Source organism: Watersipora subatra, chromosome 6 (genome assembly GCF_963576615.1).
Source record: "Watersipora subatra chromosome 6, tzWatSuba1.1, whole genome shotgun sequence".
Taxonomy (NCBI): domain Eukaryota; kingdom Metazoa; phylum Bryozoa; class Gymnolaemata; order Cheilostomatida; family Watersiporidae; genus Watersipora; species Watersipora subatra.
In genome coordinates, this window is record NC_088713.1 from 43,006,091 (window position 1) to 43,024,399 (window position 18,309).

The 18,309-nt window shown below is 33.0% G+C and overlaps 1 protein-coding gene across 1 annotated transcript; it reads left to right on the forward strand.

Moving 5' to 3' along the window:
- The first annotated feature begins 2,229 nt into the window (after positions 1-2,229).
- LOC137398279 (uncharacterized) lies at positions 2,230-2,787 on the forward strand. Its single transcript, XM_068084386.1, has one exon. The coding sequence runs from the start codon at positions 2,230-2,232 to the stop codon at positions 2,785-2,787; it is 558 nt and encodes a 185-aa protein (XP_067940487.1).
- Positions 2,788-18,309: the final 15,522 nt, after the last annotated feature.

Below are 18,309 nucleotides of genomic sequence, written 5' to 3' on the forward strand. Positions count from 1 at the left end.
GTTTTATATTGGATAAAAATTATGAATGATTTAATACTAAAAAATTATATGGTAAAATGACCTAGAACCATCACTGCAGGTATTATTATCCTCCGACACATCAGTGTTACCAGTATTATATGATGTACTTAAAGTAGTCAACAGTAACAATTGTCAGCAGGAGCATAACGGTTTAACTTAATTTATAGCTACAGCTGTACACATCAGTAAAATATATAAAAATATATCAAAACATTTTAATCTAGCCAGTACTACGTTTATATAGTGCCTCTAACCAAATTTCAGCATCCTGTAGCCTCGCCTATACCATAGCATCAGACTATCTGTAGTATTGTGAGTGAGTTATCATGTTTGTATAACTACAAGTCATGAGTTAAGGGTGTGAAAAACTTAAACAAAACTTTAGTTACTTTTCCTAAATGTTTGTTAATTTTGCTAAAATTAGTAGAACAAAACTTGCCTACAGGTTTTGGGTTAGAAAGAGAGGAATCAGACAACCACATGCTTCCTATAGTCAGAAGGTTTTCAGGATCTACTGTTTCAAATCTCTGATTTGATTTACTGAGTAATTAGTCAACCAGTTTTTTAGTTTTGCATTTTAAACTTTGATTTCTCTGATTTCAACCAGCTTACACGGTATGATAAACTTTTATAACTTTTTCTATAAGCAAACATGTGGGGTGTGAAAACATCTTGTAACCAGTTATTGAGAAGAGAGCTAGTCTAACATTGCGTGCTTGAGAGATTTTCTAAACAGTTCTCATAAAACTCGGCAAGGATTAGTTAGGGAGAAACAATAGAAGTCAGAGAGAGGACAATAGGTGTGCCAAGAGATAGAACCAACCAGGGCATTTGGTGGTTGACAACAGAAGGAGGTAGTTGTGTGGAAGTTAGCTGCTAGTCTAAACAAACCTATTGAAAGTAGATGCCAAAGAACTAACAGAAATATTTTTCCACAGTAATAAAAGTTGGTATGTATCATTTATGCTTTGCAATCTGTCCTACTTTTAACTTAAATGTTTGGTAATGTTATTTTTACAGCTGAAATCAGTTTAATTTGATGAAACTTTAAAAATGAGCACAGAGTATAAGTCAAGAGAAGTTGAGAAATATCAGTTTATATGTAAGGATAAAACTTAAGATAAGGAACAAACCATTTTATGTTAAATTAGAGATTTACTTACTTTAACATGGGTATTTGGTTCTTAGTCAGCAACAGTTTAACTAAAGTTTAAAAGGTTGACTGAGAAATAACGTGCTGGAGCATAAAAGCATTTAAACCTTTGCACCTAAATTTTTTAAAATTTTGGTAGTAAATAGGAGTTCACTGAATATTTTCTTCAGTTTGTAAAGCTTCTTGTCAAAAAGTCTTTGAATCGAAACTTTTTGGTCTTAAGTAAGTTTTTAGATGTTGAAAGTTGAGAGTTTGGTAAATTAAAAATTGTTTTTGTACTGTTAAATTGTGCCTAAGATAAATATAGCAATTCATTATCATAGCTTCTTTAGCCCAGTTTTCCTTAAATTAATAAAGCCATAGATGGTGCAGCAGAACTATTGCTAAGTTGTAATCAAGATGATTCAAGCGTTTGCATCTTAAACCTCATCTTCTAAAATTCTTGTACTTCAAGTTAAATATGCATAGATCTACCTACCTAAATATTTTTCATAATGTTATTTAAAACAAATTGAATAAAAAAGTGTTGCGAGGGAGAACACTTTGTTATTTTTAATAAAATTATGGCGTCACTGGATCATGCAAACCAGTAAAGCGTATATTTAAAATGCAAAGATAAATTTTCAGCTCAAAAATATAGTAATATGTAGTTTTCCACGATCTTACATGATGTAGTTTGAAAGCATAGAGTTATAAGAGAGTGTGATCATGATCAGATGGTTTCAGCAAACAAAACCGAGTCTAATTTTCTATTCTTTTTAGGTTCAGAAAGAGTACATCCATGGCAAGGTTCATACCTAGACTGCTGGTGCATAGGCATACTCATCTCTCTCAACAACAAAGATGGAATAAACAGAAACAAACTCTGTACAAATTGGGAATGCGTAAACTACGTAAAGCAAAGCATGCTAATTCAGCTCTACATCGTGTGATTACCTTACGTAACACCATGTCTCGCTTAGATGAGCTTACTGTCGACCAGTTTGGATCACACATAGAAGAAATGACCAGACTAGAATATAATGAACCGGTTAACTCTCCTTTAACATCGGGAAATGAGATGGTTGTCGACGACATTCAGCAGAGTGAGTCCGAGAGTGAGTCAGATAGTGAGTCAGATAGCAAATCAGAGAGTGATTCGAAGAGTGAGTCAGCAGAGTGAGTCAGAGAGTGAGTCAGATAGTGAGTCAGATAGCAAATCAGAGAGTGATTTGGAGAGTGAGTCAGAGAGTGAGTCAGATAGTGAGTCAGCTAGTGAGTCAGATAGCAAATCAGAGAGTGATTCAGAGAGCGAGTCAGAGAATGTGTTAGAAAGTGAGTCAGAAAATGAGTCAGAAGTCGGCACTGAAAACTTTGAAACAGTCTTTGGATCAGCATTTCAACCAGCTAAACCTGCCCTAGTAATTCCTACACCAACTGAACAATCAACTGCTACAACATCAGCTGCCATGCTTGGAGATGGTGAAATTACTGAGTCAGGTGTATTGACTGATGCTTTTGATGAATTAGACATGATTTTGAGCTGTTTGGCTAATGATGACATGAAGAGAGACTTGGAAAGTTTGAATGAAGATATTCTAATTGCTGCTGCTGCCGATCGAGTTTGCTTTTGACAACTAATGATGACATTACATGGCTGCCTCACTCTTTAGCGCAAATAACAATACAGTTAAGAACACACTAATGAATGTATATCATACACTCACACTTGATACTCTCTGTAAATTTATAATCTATATACTTTTATGTAACTTGTACTAGTTTAAAACTGTTTGCAATTTCCTTTATTATCTTGATCTCACTTCTGCTGTTTAATCTGATATAAGCCCAGAAATTCTTTCTTTAATTCTTGAAAAATATTTCCTTTAATTTTTGATAAATCAATATAAATGTTACTAATATTATTAATGGTATGTTTTGATGCTTATATTTAGCAATGACAAATATTCATTAGCTAATACAAGCATAATTTCAAACAATGATGATTTGAGACAAATTATATGCATTTGATAATTTATATGAAAACAAAACTAAAGCTAGAAAAACTCAGTAAGGAAGGTGAATTTATATTTCTTCTGCAAAAATGTTGATCCTACAAACCAGACACAAGCTCTTCAAATAAATCTGATAAAACACTTTAGTTCTACATGGGTTAGTCATAAGCTTACCATTCTCATAATGTAGCTTGAGATCTTTAAAATTTTTGAATCTCCAGAACCAAAACTTACTTGCTTGATTACTGAATTTCCTTCTACACATCAAACAAGACAATAACTTGCAAAATTACTAAAATTATAAGGGGGACATGTGTGGATAGAATCTAAGCAGCTTGCTTGAACCCGAATTCATATGAAACCCAAACACACTCTAATGTTTCAAAAAGGCAAGGCCCAGTTTTACTTCATATTGCAAAAATAACAAAGCTAGAAAGCTAGCTTTTGCATGTTTGTGACCTCATATTGCATCATGGTAAGTAGTATTTGTGTTATGCTGCCTGGTTCTTTAAACTTAAACTCTCATGCCTTAAACTTTGCTCGTAAAACATGAACAAAGTGAACATATATAGCAGCTTTACACTGTCTTGCAAGAATAGCAAAGCTAACAAGCTAGTAGTTTATGATCTCACATTGTATTATAGTTAACAGTCTTATGACTACTTATTGACACTGATTGTAATAAAGCTGGTACCCTGATAGTGTAGTGTGTAGTGAGAGATCATCAGGAGCGCCGACAAATCACTGCAAAAGCTACATATTTGCACATTTATTCTAACATGTCAGTCCTCAAGTCTCCTAAATTTTAAGGCTTCCATCAACCAAGCTGAAAGTTGTGAGTTCAAATCCAATTGACAGTAATCTTTTTCCTCAACCGTTGGTTTGGTCAGCTATTGTGCTATTGATCAATAATAATTTTATTATGCTGCCGGGTTCTTTAAACCTGAACTCTCATGTCTAAGGCTTTACAAATATTGCTGCTTATGAATTATGAGCAGAGCTGTGCTGAATATCCTGTCACAACATGAAATTGTGAACTTAAACTTTTGACATAAAACATAAATATTAAGGCCTTGATCATTGATCCAAGTTCCATATTGGCCAACATTTTAGTCATCTCGTTTTGAAATCAATATTTTGGAATTTCACATCATGTGGCCAATAGCTCAGTTGATTAGAGTGTCAGTGTAATCAGCTGGATGTCATGGGTTTGAGCCCCACATTGGCCAACATTATGGTTGTCTCATTTAAAAATCGTTTTATGGCGCTATTGCTAATCTGGTCAAATCGCTCAGTTAATTAAAGTGTCATTCTAATAAGCTGGATGGCATTGAATCAAGCCCTATACTACACAAGATTTTGGCATCTCATTTTGAAATCGTATTTAAGGTGCTTTTGTTATTATGGCCGAATCGCGTAATCGGTTAAAAGGTCGGTCAAATAAACTGGATGCCATTGAATTGAGCTGAAAATTGGCCGACATTTTAGTCATCACGTTTTAAAACCGTAAGCAACCGTAAGCACTTTGGAAATTATGGTATTACCTCAGTTGGTTATAACGTCAGTCTAATAACTCAAATATTATGAGATCAAACTTCAAATTTACCAATATTTTAGTACTCTAAAGGGAACATTATATTTGCAGCTTTATTTATAATATAGCTAAATATTTCTGCTGATTAGAGCATCATGAGCTGAATTTTAAGATCTCAAACTCCATATCGGCCGTCATGTTAGACATTAAATGCCATAATCGACTTGATAGACTTTTACATCGTTGGGCCGATTAGTTCAGTTGATTAGAGCATCGGTCTAATGAGCTTAATGTCATTAGTGCTAGCCACATATTGGCCAATATTTTGGTTGTCTCAATTCAAAATTGTTTTTAACTCAGGTTTTTAGCTCAGATTCTCAGAGCTCAAATTGTTTAGCTCAGTTGGCTAAAGGGCCATAATGTTAAACTGAATGTCATTGAATCAAACTCTATACAAGCCAATATTCTGGTCATATATTTTCGAAATCGTATTTAAAGTGCTTTAGTTAATATGGCCTTAATAAGTAAATCGGTTAACAGGTATCTAATAAGGTATGCAGTCTCTTAACTATATTATCAGAAGGAGAATTAGATTATATACTCAGAAATAAGAATCAATATACCCATAATAATTTTGATTTGAAGCCAGATGTAACTGCAGATGACAAAGTTAAGTTTTAGCGACAAAGGGAATAATTTTGAGTTGTCACCAAATTGTTCTAGTCACACTGAAACAAAATATTTTGAATTAAGAATCAAAATCAGCTGCAACTTAGCTCTAGAATTATATTAACACATTTTGATCTAGCCAGTAATACATCTGTGTAGCTGAGGCCTATATTGAGTTTTTGGAGATTGCTTTTTGGACAGTGATAATTGGTTTATTGACCAGCAAATCCTGTAAAAACTATAAATTATAAAGAGTAAAATATGATTACGATGATATCAGCGGTGAATAAAATGTATGAATAAAATATGCAGATAGAATATGGAGATATTACTAGCAGTAAATAAAATCAGATGTATATGTCATAAAAAATAAAAATTAACGTACTTCTATTTTCCTCTCAATGGAGCCTTGCTAGTACTTGAAAGTATTTAAAATATTTATCCAACAAGCATAATCTCTTGTATATCAAAAATTCTCTACTATAATAAAAGCTTTATGTTCATAAATTGATAAGTAAAGTTTTCTAAAGCGAACCTTGTAACGTTGCCGTTTTGGTGAGTAGTAGAGACTGATCTGGGTGAGCTGCTGACGTGTATTTATAAGATGTACCTGGCATGTAAGAAGTTATAAAAAATGGTCTAAGGGTTACTGTCATGAGCTGAACATCTGGTGCACCGATCCCCGCAGGCAACGCCAAGACAGAGGCAATGAAATGGGACATAAACTCACCCAATTTCAAGAGTCGCTAAGCCAAGCTCCAGAAATCACACCAATATAATTGGCAATCCGTTGGTGGCACCCAAAGCACAAAGTGCTGAAAGCATCAGACCAAATGGAACCGGCCAGATTCGGAAACATGAATCAGCCCAAAATAGTCCGCTAGACTTCAGGTGACATACTGCACTGTACTAATTAATTTAACACAAAGGGCAGTCAGCTACAAACTGTACAGTGTCTTTTACTAAATTTCAGCATTCTGTAGCCACTGCTTTACCATAGCATCGAACTATTGGTAGTATTGTGAGTGAGCTATTGTGTTTGTATAGCTACAAGTTCAAAGTTAAGGGTGGGAAAACTCAAAAAAACTTTAGTTACCTTTGTTAAACTTTTGTTATTTTTATTAAGATCAGTAGAACAAAAATTTGCCTTTGAATCATAAACAGAGGAACTTTGTCAGATTAAGGGTCAAAGACAGTTATAGTGTTTTGAACAGATACGGGAAATGTTCTAGCTAAATGAGATGCTTGTTTTGGAATGAATGAAACTTTTGAATAAAATAAACTTAAAAAGTGATATGCTAAAGTGACCTAGAACCACCCCGGCAGGTATTATTCATAACCACCATGAATATATAATCAACCTGCAAGTCCTCTGACGCATCAGTGTTTACGAGTATTACATGATGTACTTAAAGGGGTCAACAGTAACAATTGACTCAGTAGGGTCATAACTGTTTAACCTAATCTACAACTACAGCTACATGCATACATATCAGTAAAAAATATGGAAACACGTCAAAACATTTTGATCTAATTGGTAATGTGTTCGTGTAGCGTCTCTTATCATTTTTCAGCATTCTTTAGCCACTAATTTCACCACAGCATTGTGAGCACCATAAGTATTGTGAGTGAGCTATCATGTTTGCAAAAACATAAGTTAAGAGATAAGGGTCTGAACAACTTTAAAAAAATTTAGTTACTTTTGCAACATCGTTCTTATTTTTACTAAGAGCAGCAGAACAAGAAATTGTCTACAGATTTTCAATCATAAAAAGAGTAACCAGACAACCTTAAGTTTCCTTAAGTCGAAACGTTTTCAAGATCTTCTGTTTCAAATCTCTGATTTGATTTACTGAGTAGTGAGTAAACCAGTTGGTTAGTTTTGCATTTTAAACTTTGGTTTTTCTGATTTCAAACAGCATATACTGTATGATAAATTTTTGTAGATGTTTCTATAAGCAAAACATGTGGGATGTGGAAACAGCTTGTAACCAGTTATTGAGGATAGTGCTAGTCTACCATTGCGTGCTTGAGAGATTTTCTAAACAGTCTTCATAAAACTCAGCAAGGAATTAGTTGGGGAAAAACAATAGAAGTCAGAAAGAGAACAATAGATGTGCCAATAGGTAGAACCAACCAGGGCATTTGGTGGTTAACAGCAGTAGGAGGCAGTTGTGTAGAGGTTTGCTGCTAGTCTAAACAAACCTAGTGGAGGTAGATGCCAAAGAATTTAGTAGATATATTCTTGCACGGTATTAGAAGTTGGTACATATCATTTGCGCCTGTATCACTTTTAATGTAAATGTTGTTTAATGTTACGTTAATGGCTGAAACCAGTTTAACTTGAAGAAAGTATCAGCTTTGAATGTGAACAAAAAGGAGAGGTTAAGAGAAGTCGAGAAATACCAGTTTATGGGTAGGAACAAACCATTTCATGTTACATTCTAGATTTGCTTAGTTGAAACTAGGTGTTCTGTTGCTCGGCCAGAAACAATTTAATAAACAGAAATAACATGTAACAGTTTAACTAAAGTTTCAGAGATTGACTGAGAAATAACGTACTAGAATATAAAAGGCTAGACGTTTAGCTTTTTTAAATTATAAGAAACCATAAAAATAACATGCTGGAACATAAAAGCACTCCAACGTTGACACCTTGGCAGTTAGATTCTTTAACACTTTTGTAGTAAACGAGATTTTACTAAATCTTTTTTTAGATTGTAAATTTCATTTTCAAAAAGTTTTTGAAATAAAACTTTTTAGTTTCAATTAAGTTTGTAGATGTTGAAATTAGAGAGTTTTGTTAGTAAAAACTTGTTTTTGTATTGTTAAATTGTGCCTGAAACAAAAATGTAATAATTCATTATTATAGCCTGTTTCGACTAGTTTCTTTTAATTTATAAGAAATCATACATGGTGCATTAAAACTATGACTAAGTTGTAATCAAGATAATTCAAGCATTTGCATTTTAAACCTTATATACACTAAAATCTTCTAATTTAATTTAAATATGCATAAATATACCTATCTAAATATTTTTCCCGGTGTTATTTGAAACAGGTTGAATAAAAATATGTTGCGAGGGAGAACACTATTTTATCTTCAATAAAATTACGGCAGTGCTAAATCATTCAAACCAGTGAAAAGCATCTAATTTAAATGTGAAGATAAATTTTCTACACAAAAATATGGTAAGATGTAGTTTTCCGCGATCTTATATGATGTATTTCAAAATCAAAGAGTCATAAGAGAGTGTGATCACTATCAGATGGCTTTAGCAAACAAAAACTGAGTCTACTTTTCTATTCTTTCTAGGTTCAGAAAAAGCATATCAATGGCAAGGTTCATACCTAGACTGCTGGTGCATAGGCATACTCATCTCTCCCAACAACAAAGATGGAATAAACAGAAACAAACTCTGTACAAACTGGGAATGCGTAAACTACGTAAAGCAAAGCATGCTAATTCAGCTCTACATCGTGTGATTACCTTACGTAACACCATCTCTCGCTTAGATGAGCTTACTGTCGACCAGTTTGGATCACACATGGAAGAAATGACCAGACTAGAATATAATAAATCGGTTAACTCTCCTTTAACATCGGGAAATGAGATGCTTGTCGACGACATTCAGCAGAGTGAGTCCGAGAGTGAGTCAGATAGTGAGTCAGATAGCAAATCAGAGAGTGATTCGAAGAGTGAGTCAGCAGAGTGATTCAGAAAGTGAGTCAGATAGTGAGTCAGATAGCAAATCAGAGAGTGATTCGGAGAGTGAGTCAGAGAGTGAGTCAGATAGTGAGTCAGCTAGTGAGTCAGATAGCAAATCAGAGAGTGATTCGGAGAGCGAGTCAGAGAATGAGTTAGAAAGTGAGTCAGAAAATGAGTCAGAAGTCGGCACTGAAGATTTTGAAACAGTCTTTAGATCAGCATTTCAACCAACTAGACCTGTCCTAGTGATTCCTACACCAACTGAACCATCAACTGCTGCAACATCAACTACTATGCTTGGAGATGGTGAAATTGCTGAATCAGGTATATTGGCTGATGCTTTTGATGAATTAGACATGATTTTGAGCTGTTTGGCTGAAGATGCTGAGAATAGTGTAATTGCTGCTGCTGCCGATCCAGCTTGCTGGTGACAACTAATGGTGACATTACATGGTCTCCTCTCTTCTTTGTACAAATGATAATACAGTTAACAACATGCTGATAGATGTCTATCAAACACTCACACTTGATACTATTTGTAGATTTATAATCTATATACTTTTATGTAACTTGTACTAGTTTAAAACTGTTTGCAATTTCCTTTATTATCTTGATCTCACTTCTGCTGTTTAATCTGATATAAGCCCAAAGATTTTTTCTTTAATTCTTGAAAAATATTTCCTTTAATTTTCGATAAATCAATATAAATGTTACTAATATTATTATTGGTATGTTTTGATGCTTATATTTAGCAATGACAAATATTCATTAGCTAATACGAGCATAATTATGAACTGATGATTTGAGACAAATTATATGCATTTGGTAATTTATATGAAAACCAAACTACAGCTAGAAGACTCAGTAATGATGATGAATTTATATTTCTTCTGAAAAAATGGCAAAAATGTTGATCCTACAAACCAGACACAAGCTCCTCAAATGAATCTGATAAAACACTTTAGTTCTACATGGGTTAGTCATAAGCTTACCATTCTCATAATGTAGCTTGAAATTTTCAAAATTTTTTCAATCTTCAAAACCAAAGCTCACTTGGCTTGACTACTGCATTTCCTTCTACACCTCAAACAAGACAATAACTGCTGCAAAATTACTAAAATTATTAGGGGTGTGTGGATAGAATCAAAGCAGCTTTTTTGAACCCATATTCATATGAAACCCAAACACATTAAGGTTTCAAAAAGGCAAGTCCAGTTTTACCTCATTTTGCAAAAATAGCAAAACTAAAAAGCTAGCATTTCATGATCTCACATTGTGTTGTTGTTAACAGCTTTTTAATTCGTTATTAAAGCTAGTACCCTGATAGTATAGTGTGTAGTGAGAGATCATCAGGAGCGCCGACCAATCACAGCAAAAACTACATATCTGCACATTTATTCTAACATGTCAGTCCTCAAATCTCTTAAACTTTAAAGCATCAATCCACCAAGCTGAAAGTTGTGGGTTCAAATCCTATTGAGAGCAATCTGTTTCCTCAATGTCTAACCCTTGCGTTGTACAGACATTTTGCCATGGCCAATGATATTTCTGTTGTGCTGTCGGTTTCTTTAAAGCTGAACTCTCGTGTCTCAAACATTGCTGCTCATGAAGTATGAACAGAGCTGTGCTGAATATCCTGTCACAACATAAAATTGTGAAACATAAATCTTTAATATCACAAGAACAACATAAACAAGATAACAGTTATATTAACTGATTATTATATTAATGAATTAATTTAATATTAATTATTATTATTTATATAACAGCATATTTGTTACAAGATAACAGTTTACATTACAAAAACTACAGAAACGTGAACTCTAATTACTATGTTGCCAATGATAGGATTTAAAAGATCTAATAATCTATATTGTATTATGTTATTGACAACATGTTATATTAGGCTATATTAAATAATATTATATTGTGTTATGTAAAGTTATGTTACACTACTTCACACAGATTGCATATACATTTCAATAAAATACAATATAAAACCTCACAATAAATATATGAGATTATATTACAAAATATTATGTATTATTACATTAGAGTGTAGTGTAGTACATGAATGGACATCAAACAAGAGGTTACAGAGGTTTTTAAATCTGCTCAACCCAGTTAAAAACAGCATATTTTGCCTCTCAGTAACCTAATAACTTGGGAATTTGGATGATGTACAGCTGGATTCACCCATTTACATTTGTGTACTTTTAATACCACTCAAACTGAATGATAAAAATAATTTGCACATATCTAATTCATTAAAACGAGTGGTTTTCATTGAAAAGATTACACTTTTTTGTGATTCATTCTGAAATCAGCCTTATTTGAGATTTGTTTAAAAGAATTTCCAGATTCGTTGTTAATTAAAGGTGGCATTTGAATCAATTGTGGTAGAAACCAGCAGAACACTGTCACCTAGTGTTCTGCGAGGAAGTCATTAACTAACTGCATGAACAATCAGCCAGATCGGCTGGCTATAGCCAGATCGGCTGGCTAACAAAACCGAATCCTGCATGGCTGAGACCAAATTAGCTATTAAGGATAAAATAAATTTGGCTAACAAGGCTAAAACCATCTCGGCTAAAGCCCAGAACATGATTTTCATTGTTTATAACATAAATCTCAATGTTTGTCCGTCTGTAGTTAACCAGCCAAGATAGAGTGATAAAGTTCTAGCCACAAAAAATCACATTCATACTAGATTAAACTCACAACACTCAAACCGCAAGACTACTAACAAGGGAGCGTAACCACAAAGCTAAACTGTTCTTATCGCTCACATCGCTCTTACCTCATACTGTATAAACTTTTCACGACTGTACATGTCAAATGTGCCTTTTTTATTATCAAATAATACTTATTTTTTGTTATTTTTTCAAATGTTTTCAAAAGCTAAATTTTTTAAATTAGCTATTTCTTCATATTTAATCTTCAAATTTGTCGTTTTAATTTCAAATGTGCCATTACACTCCTATTTCTAGTTTTGCCTGAGTTTTGATTGCTAAATCTATAAAGGCTAAATACTTCTTACATGGATAATTGTATTATCTTGAGTAGGAGTTGTATTATCTTGAGTAGGAGTTGTATTATCTTGAGTAAGAATTGTTTCGAAATTCTCTTTTCAATTAGTCAGACAAAGTATCTGCCAAAGACAGTCTGATATCTAATTTTCATGTTTATCTAGCCATTACTTGCTAATTATTTCACAATTAAACACCTTCACAGTTTTATTTTTTTGTCAATTTATTTGAACTGCCAAAACACTTTTCTCATGATATAAACTTTAAAAATTAAAATAGTAAATGTTGTAAAAGTTTAATAGAAATAAAATATTTGTGCAAATACTTTTTTATTATCCTGGCAACATTGGGCATTTGGGTAGTTGCTTATATTACTGAAACCGAGTCACGCAGGCACGATCAGCCAAGCTTGCAGGAGCTGAGCTCAACCAGCCAGAAGCATTTATAAGCAGCCCAGATGAGCAAAAGAAATCAGAGCACTTAAAAGCCTCACACTGTGCAATTACTTGCATGTATATGTTTATTGCATATTTAACCGTACCCATATATATATTCGCAAACTATATACTCTCACTGCCTTGCACTCAAGAGGGTTAATTCTGGGGGAGCATCTAGATGAACTCAGTCAGTTCCTTTACACAGTATTAAAGTGTTAGTAATGATACTCTCTTACATTTGACATGAAATACTAAAGTACTGATGTCAAAGCCTTTTATTGCTGTGTTACATTAGAAATAGTTTTAAGTGTGCCTACTTTACCACAGCCACGAGTTTCTGTACAGGCAACTATTGAGACAACTAAAATATTGGTCAATATAGGGTTTGAACCTATGGCATTCAGGTTATTAGACTGACAACTGTTGCATCATCAGAATAACAGTGCTAGTCTTTATTATCTGTGCTTCATGATAAAAATGAACAAAAGGACAAACAGACAGACAACAGCCAATAATATGGATTAAGAGCATGTAAGTATGAGTAAACCACTTTAAAAACCACTTTAAACTAGTTTCAATTATTTACAGACAATCTTTACTATAATAAGTACTGTGTCCATCTGTCCAAAGCTACGGATAGATTTTGAGAAAAAAAAAACATTGTATTGTATAGGATTTGAACTCATGACATTCAGGTTCGCAGCATGACACCTGCACTCATTGTTCATATTCCAAAGTGTAAGAATAGTTGTGCATATACATATTCTCTGTGCTTTATTTGAACACCTGATTATCTACCACAGCGCACCAGACTGTTATGGTGCTAGTATTCATGACAATATTGGTACAGCTAATAAAATTACAAAAAAACTCATGGTAACACTATCTTATTATATTTTATTATATTTCATATATTTTATATATTAAATATTTATATTAAATTGAATATAATAATATTTTTAATTTTTTTTAAGTTTGAAAGCTAGGAATTTTTAATCATAATTCATAAAATTTGTTTAGAGAGTTTTTAACTTAAGTATAGATATTATTTTTCTAAGTTTAAAATTAGTTTAAGTTTGTATATTTGCTAGTCATATGTACCTTAGAACAATCACAAAATATAAAACATGTCGGTTGTTTTATGTGGTACATAATAAATAATGACTTATTCCAAGCATATTTATAAACATGGAGTTATCTTTCTAATGTAGCTGAAAATATTTACTCCATGAAAAAACTTAAGGCTAGAAATTAGACTAGGAGATAGGATGGTTTTTAGAAATTTGTAAATTTACAACTGTTGATTTATAAAGACTCTCCCAATAGATTATGCTGAAGAACGTATTGCTATATATGTAACGGCTCATACTCAAATTTCTTAAATTAATCGAATTACATATTATTGGTTCAAAATTATAGTTATAGTTATAATTAGTCAGAAGTTATAGTTGATTTTGTTATATTTTGTTGTTTTGAAGTATGTTATATCACTTTATATTATATCCTGCTAAACAAGGTAATGAGAGAAGAGACTTTTAAATCAAAAGTGGAAACAGCTATAACTCAATATAATTATATTAATTTACAAGTGTGAATATTGAATTCATAAGTGTTTCTGCAACATTCTTTAAAAAGGCTAACAAAAAAAAATAGTGGTATTACACTTCCTTGTTAAATTTTCATTCATTTGAATTTAATAGGCATCAATTTTTTGCAGTCAGTTCATCACTTTTGGTGTTGGATTTTTACATTTAAAGAAACATCGACATTTTAAAACTGTTAAGTCCTATTTTCTCAATTCAGTTTCAATAAAAAGGAATTAAATTTTGCTCAGAGTAAAAGATACAATTAAACTTCAATAAAAATCATATTTCTGTAGAAAACATCTGGAGAACTGTAATCTGAAACTACTATGAACAGCCAAATTTGGTGTTCTAATGTTGGTCAAAAGACCTTGATGTGTTACACGCTAGGGTATACTCTTGCTTTTTTACGCTGACTCCTGCAGGTTACAAGAGAATGTTGTAAAAGAGACATCAGAGCTAGGTACGTACAGCAGAAGAAGTAAAAAACGTCAATTAGAAACCAGACATACTTCTGTGTTCCTAGTTATCTCATATGTTAAAATTGAAATGTTTTATTATAAAGTTAGCAGAAAGGCTTTGTGCCAAAATTGATTAGATAATATTAATATAAACAAATATACCACGTAAAGTTTATTACTAGATACTTATAGTAGGATGGGTATAAATTACATATGAGCTCTGTGCCTTAGTTATATGTATATATATAGTAATTTATAATATATATATACATGTATATATATATTTATATATATATTCGTGCTACAGACAGTACTGTTTCAGCTATATATATATAAATATATATAAATATATAAATAAATAAATAAATAAATAAGTATATATATATATATACAGTGAAACATGGATAACTCAAACTTCACGGGACCGAGCGAAAGTGTTTGAGTTATCAGAGCGTTCAAGTTATCAGAGCACAGTCACAAGTGCATGTATTTATCAGTAGATACATATACAAACTACATGTATATATAAAACTAAAGTATAGGTTGTTTGTTGTAAGTTAAAGGGCATCTGATGTAGAGTTTTAAAGTATTTATCAGAAAGGATAGATATTATTATACACTTGAGATTTGTGTGTTGTTTGAGGTGATGTGACTGCTAGAAATTTTTGAGATTAAACTTGGCAAAACCTAATCGCGGTTAAAACGCTCAGAAGAAATTTTTTCTTCTGAGTGTTTTACTCGAGATAATTTTGCCAATTTTAATCTTAAAACGTTTTGTCAGTCACATCACCTAAAACTGCAAACAAATCTCAGCCCAATAGAAAAATATCTATTCTTTCTGATAATTTTTAAAACTGGACATAAGTAAACATCTATGACCAATGCAAAAAAGCATGCTTTACATCTGATCAGTTGTTTCATTTAAAAAACTTATCGAGTGTAGTCTGTGACAAGGTATTTTTTTGAAAAAGATCAACAATGTGACTTATTGTAGAAATAGATTTTAAACAGTTATTATAGTCCTTAAAAACTTGTTAGCCTTTTCTAACAAAATTGGCCCATTAATAATTACGCCTTCACTACGCACTTGTCTAAACCAAGTCGATAATACACTATCTAAATCATTGTGCGACGTTGAACGATCTCTTAGCCTTGATGAATTTTGGTCACATAACGATCTTATTCTTTCTTTTTGTTTAATCCATGTTGACACTGTACATTTTGGAAGATCTTCTCTTTTTGATAATGCTGATAGCTTTTGTCCTGCTTCGATTTCTTCGAGTACTTTAAGTTTGTCAGAAGGTTTCCACGCTTTTCTTTTCTTGCGTGATGCCATCGTAAAGCGGATGTCTGTTGTAGCGGACGCCAAGCCACGAGCCTATTTGTGACATTTTATCTTTATGTATCCGCATATAATCACTGTTACAATATGTATTTTGCATGCTGTGTCTATCTTTATTAAATTTTTATCGCTAATACCTTCTAACACTTATAGCTTGGCCGTAACTAAGCGAACGTCTTAGCAACCCTATTAATCATTTTTATACGATTTCTTTTTCAGTTCCATTATACGGTACGGGAGAAATTATATGTACACTATATGAGTATAAAAAGCGCTTTCGTTAAGAAAGCAGACTAGTCTCAGCTCCGCGACTAGTGGAAACTCCTTTGAAATAAATTGAACGGAAAACACGTTTGTGAATTCGGCAAAAAACTGTTCGAGTTAACGGTGCCGAGGTCGAGTTATATAAAGCCATTTATCATTGCGTGGGAACGGACCAAGCAAATCCATTCGAGTTAACCATGTGTTTGATATATCCGAGGGTGAGTTATCCATGTTTCACTGTATATATGTACATATATATAATAGAGAAGTGGTCAGGCCTACTGCTAGCAGCACTCTACGCTCTAAAAAGTGCGGAGTGTTATAACTAACTAGAGTGTTGGAATAGGTTATGTTAGTTATCTTTCTTCTAAACTGATGTTTTACTCTGGGGTGACCCCAGAGTAAAACATCAATCTGGAAGAAAGATAAGTAACATCAACCTATTCCAACACTCTAGTTAGTTATATACAATGTATATATAACTAAAAGCAGGTGCAAAAGCATATAAAAAGAGAACCCTGCACTAAAAACCTAAATGATAATTAGTGGAGTATGAAACATTTGAAAAAAATATTAAAAGGAAACTTTTAGTTATTGCACTACAAATTTGTTTCGTGGTGCGGTGCACTCATTAGACGCGGTTGTACTAAAATGAAAAGCTTTACCGACTGTGCCGAAATGTCAGAAATAGGCATGCTGTGTTAATCATGTGATTTAGTGCTAAGTGTAACCAAGAAGATAACTCCTAGCATGTCTGTAATTAGAAGTCAATTCATTTCTTTTATTCAATGTGTGCTTTGTTTGTATATGGTTGTGCTTGAGCTAATATTTTTCACGTTATGTTGTATGTTGAGTTGCGGTCTTTTAACTTCCAAATGCGCTTGCTCAATTTTGTGTGGTGTTGTTTGTTTTTGCGGTTAAACGAGGCTTTATGGTTGCTGTATCTAATCTAAAACTGCTATAGCAGTTTTAAATTCTGTTGAGCAAAGTCCTATGTAAGTCGCTACGTGGTTATTTGTATGGTTGTTCACTGTTGCTTGATATATCAAATTTTTGGCTCTGCATTTTCCTTCCAAAGGGCAGTTGTTTTTTTGTCTGCAGTTGCAACTTTTTTCGTTGTTTTCTCTTTGTGGTGTAATGGTTTTAGTAAGGGTTTTGTTGCGCGCATCAATGATTGTTTTCATGTTTAGCATTACTGAGTAGCTCAGTTTTACAGTCTGTCTATTAAATATCGCTTGGAGTGGGTGTTTCTTTGGGAAGCATGTCGTAACTATGCTGAAAAATTTTTGTCCAATATTTGTTGCAACATTGTTGTGACTTTTCTTCGTCTGTTACGTTTTTGGATTTTTTCATGTTAGTGTCATATTGTAGTTTGCTGTTGTATCCATTCTTGTGGAGTGCTTCTTGGTATGGCTGCACTGTGCTGTTAAATTGTTGTTCATTTGATGAAAGTGCGTTTAATCGTTTGTTTATGTTGTCTGGTAAGTTTTTCAGTATAGAAGGTGGATGGTTGCTTTGTTTGTGCACATATAGTATTCTGTTACCTGGTTTTTGGAAAGGCTTGAAGCTGCCATCTTGTAGATTTAAAATTACGTCAAGAAAGTCTACTGATCATTTGTTTGCTTCAATAGTAATTTTTAAATTGTTTTTATTAAATATGTTGCTTATTAGTTTCTTTGTTCTCTCTATAGCTTGCGGTGTACCTTTGCAAACCGCAAGTTCGTCGTCTCTGTATAGTCCAATACTGCAAGCCAAGTCCTTGGGTACTTGAGTCAGTAAGTAAGTCCCTACTAATTCTCAAGTCTCCGCTCTATCATAGCTACCCATAGTCACGTCAAACAATTTATTAAAGTTTTTCTTTGACCAGGCCGTGTCGTTGTGAAATACAAGCAATTTTTTTTGCATGCAGTATGCTTTTCTTTTCGTTTTCTGTGATATCTGTTATGTTGATGTTGCTTGCAAATTCTAATGCTTTTTTAATAGTGCCTCTGTTATTGAAGAGTAAAATTTACAAAATTGTTAAATTGTTGTTCATTTGATGAAAGTGCGTTTAATCGTTTGTTTATGTTGTCTGGAAAGTTTTTTAATATGGAAGGTGGATAGTTGCTTTGTT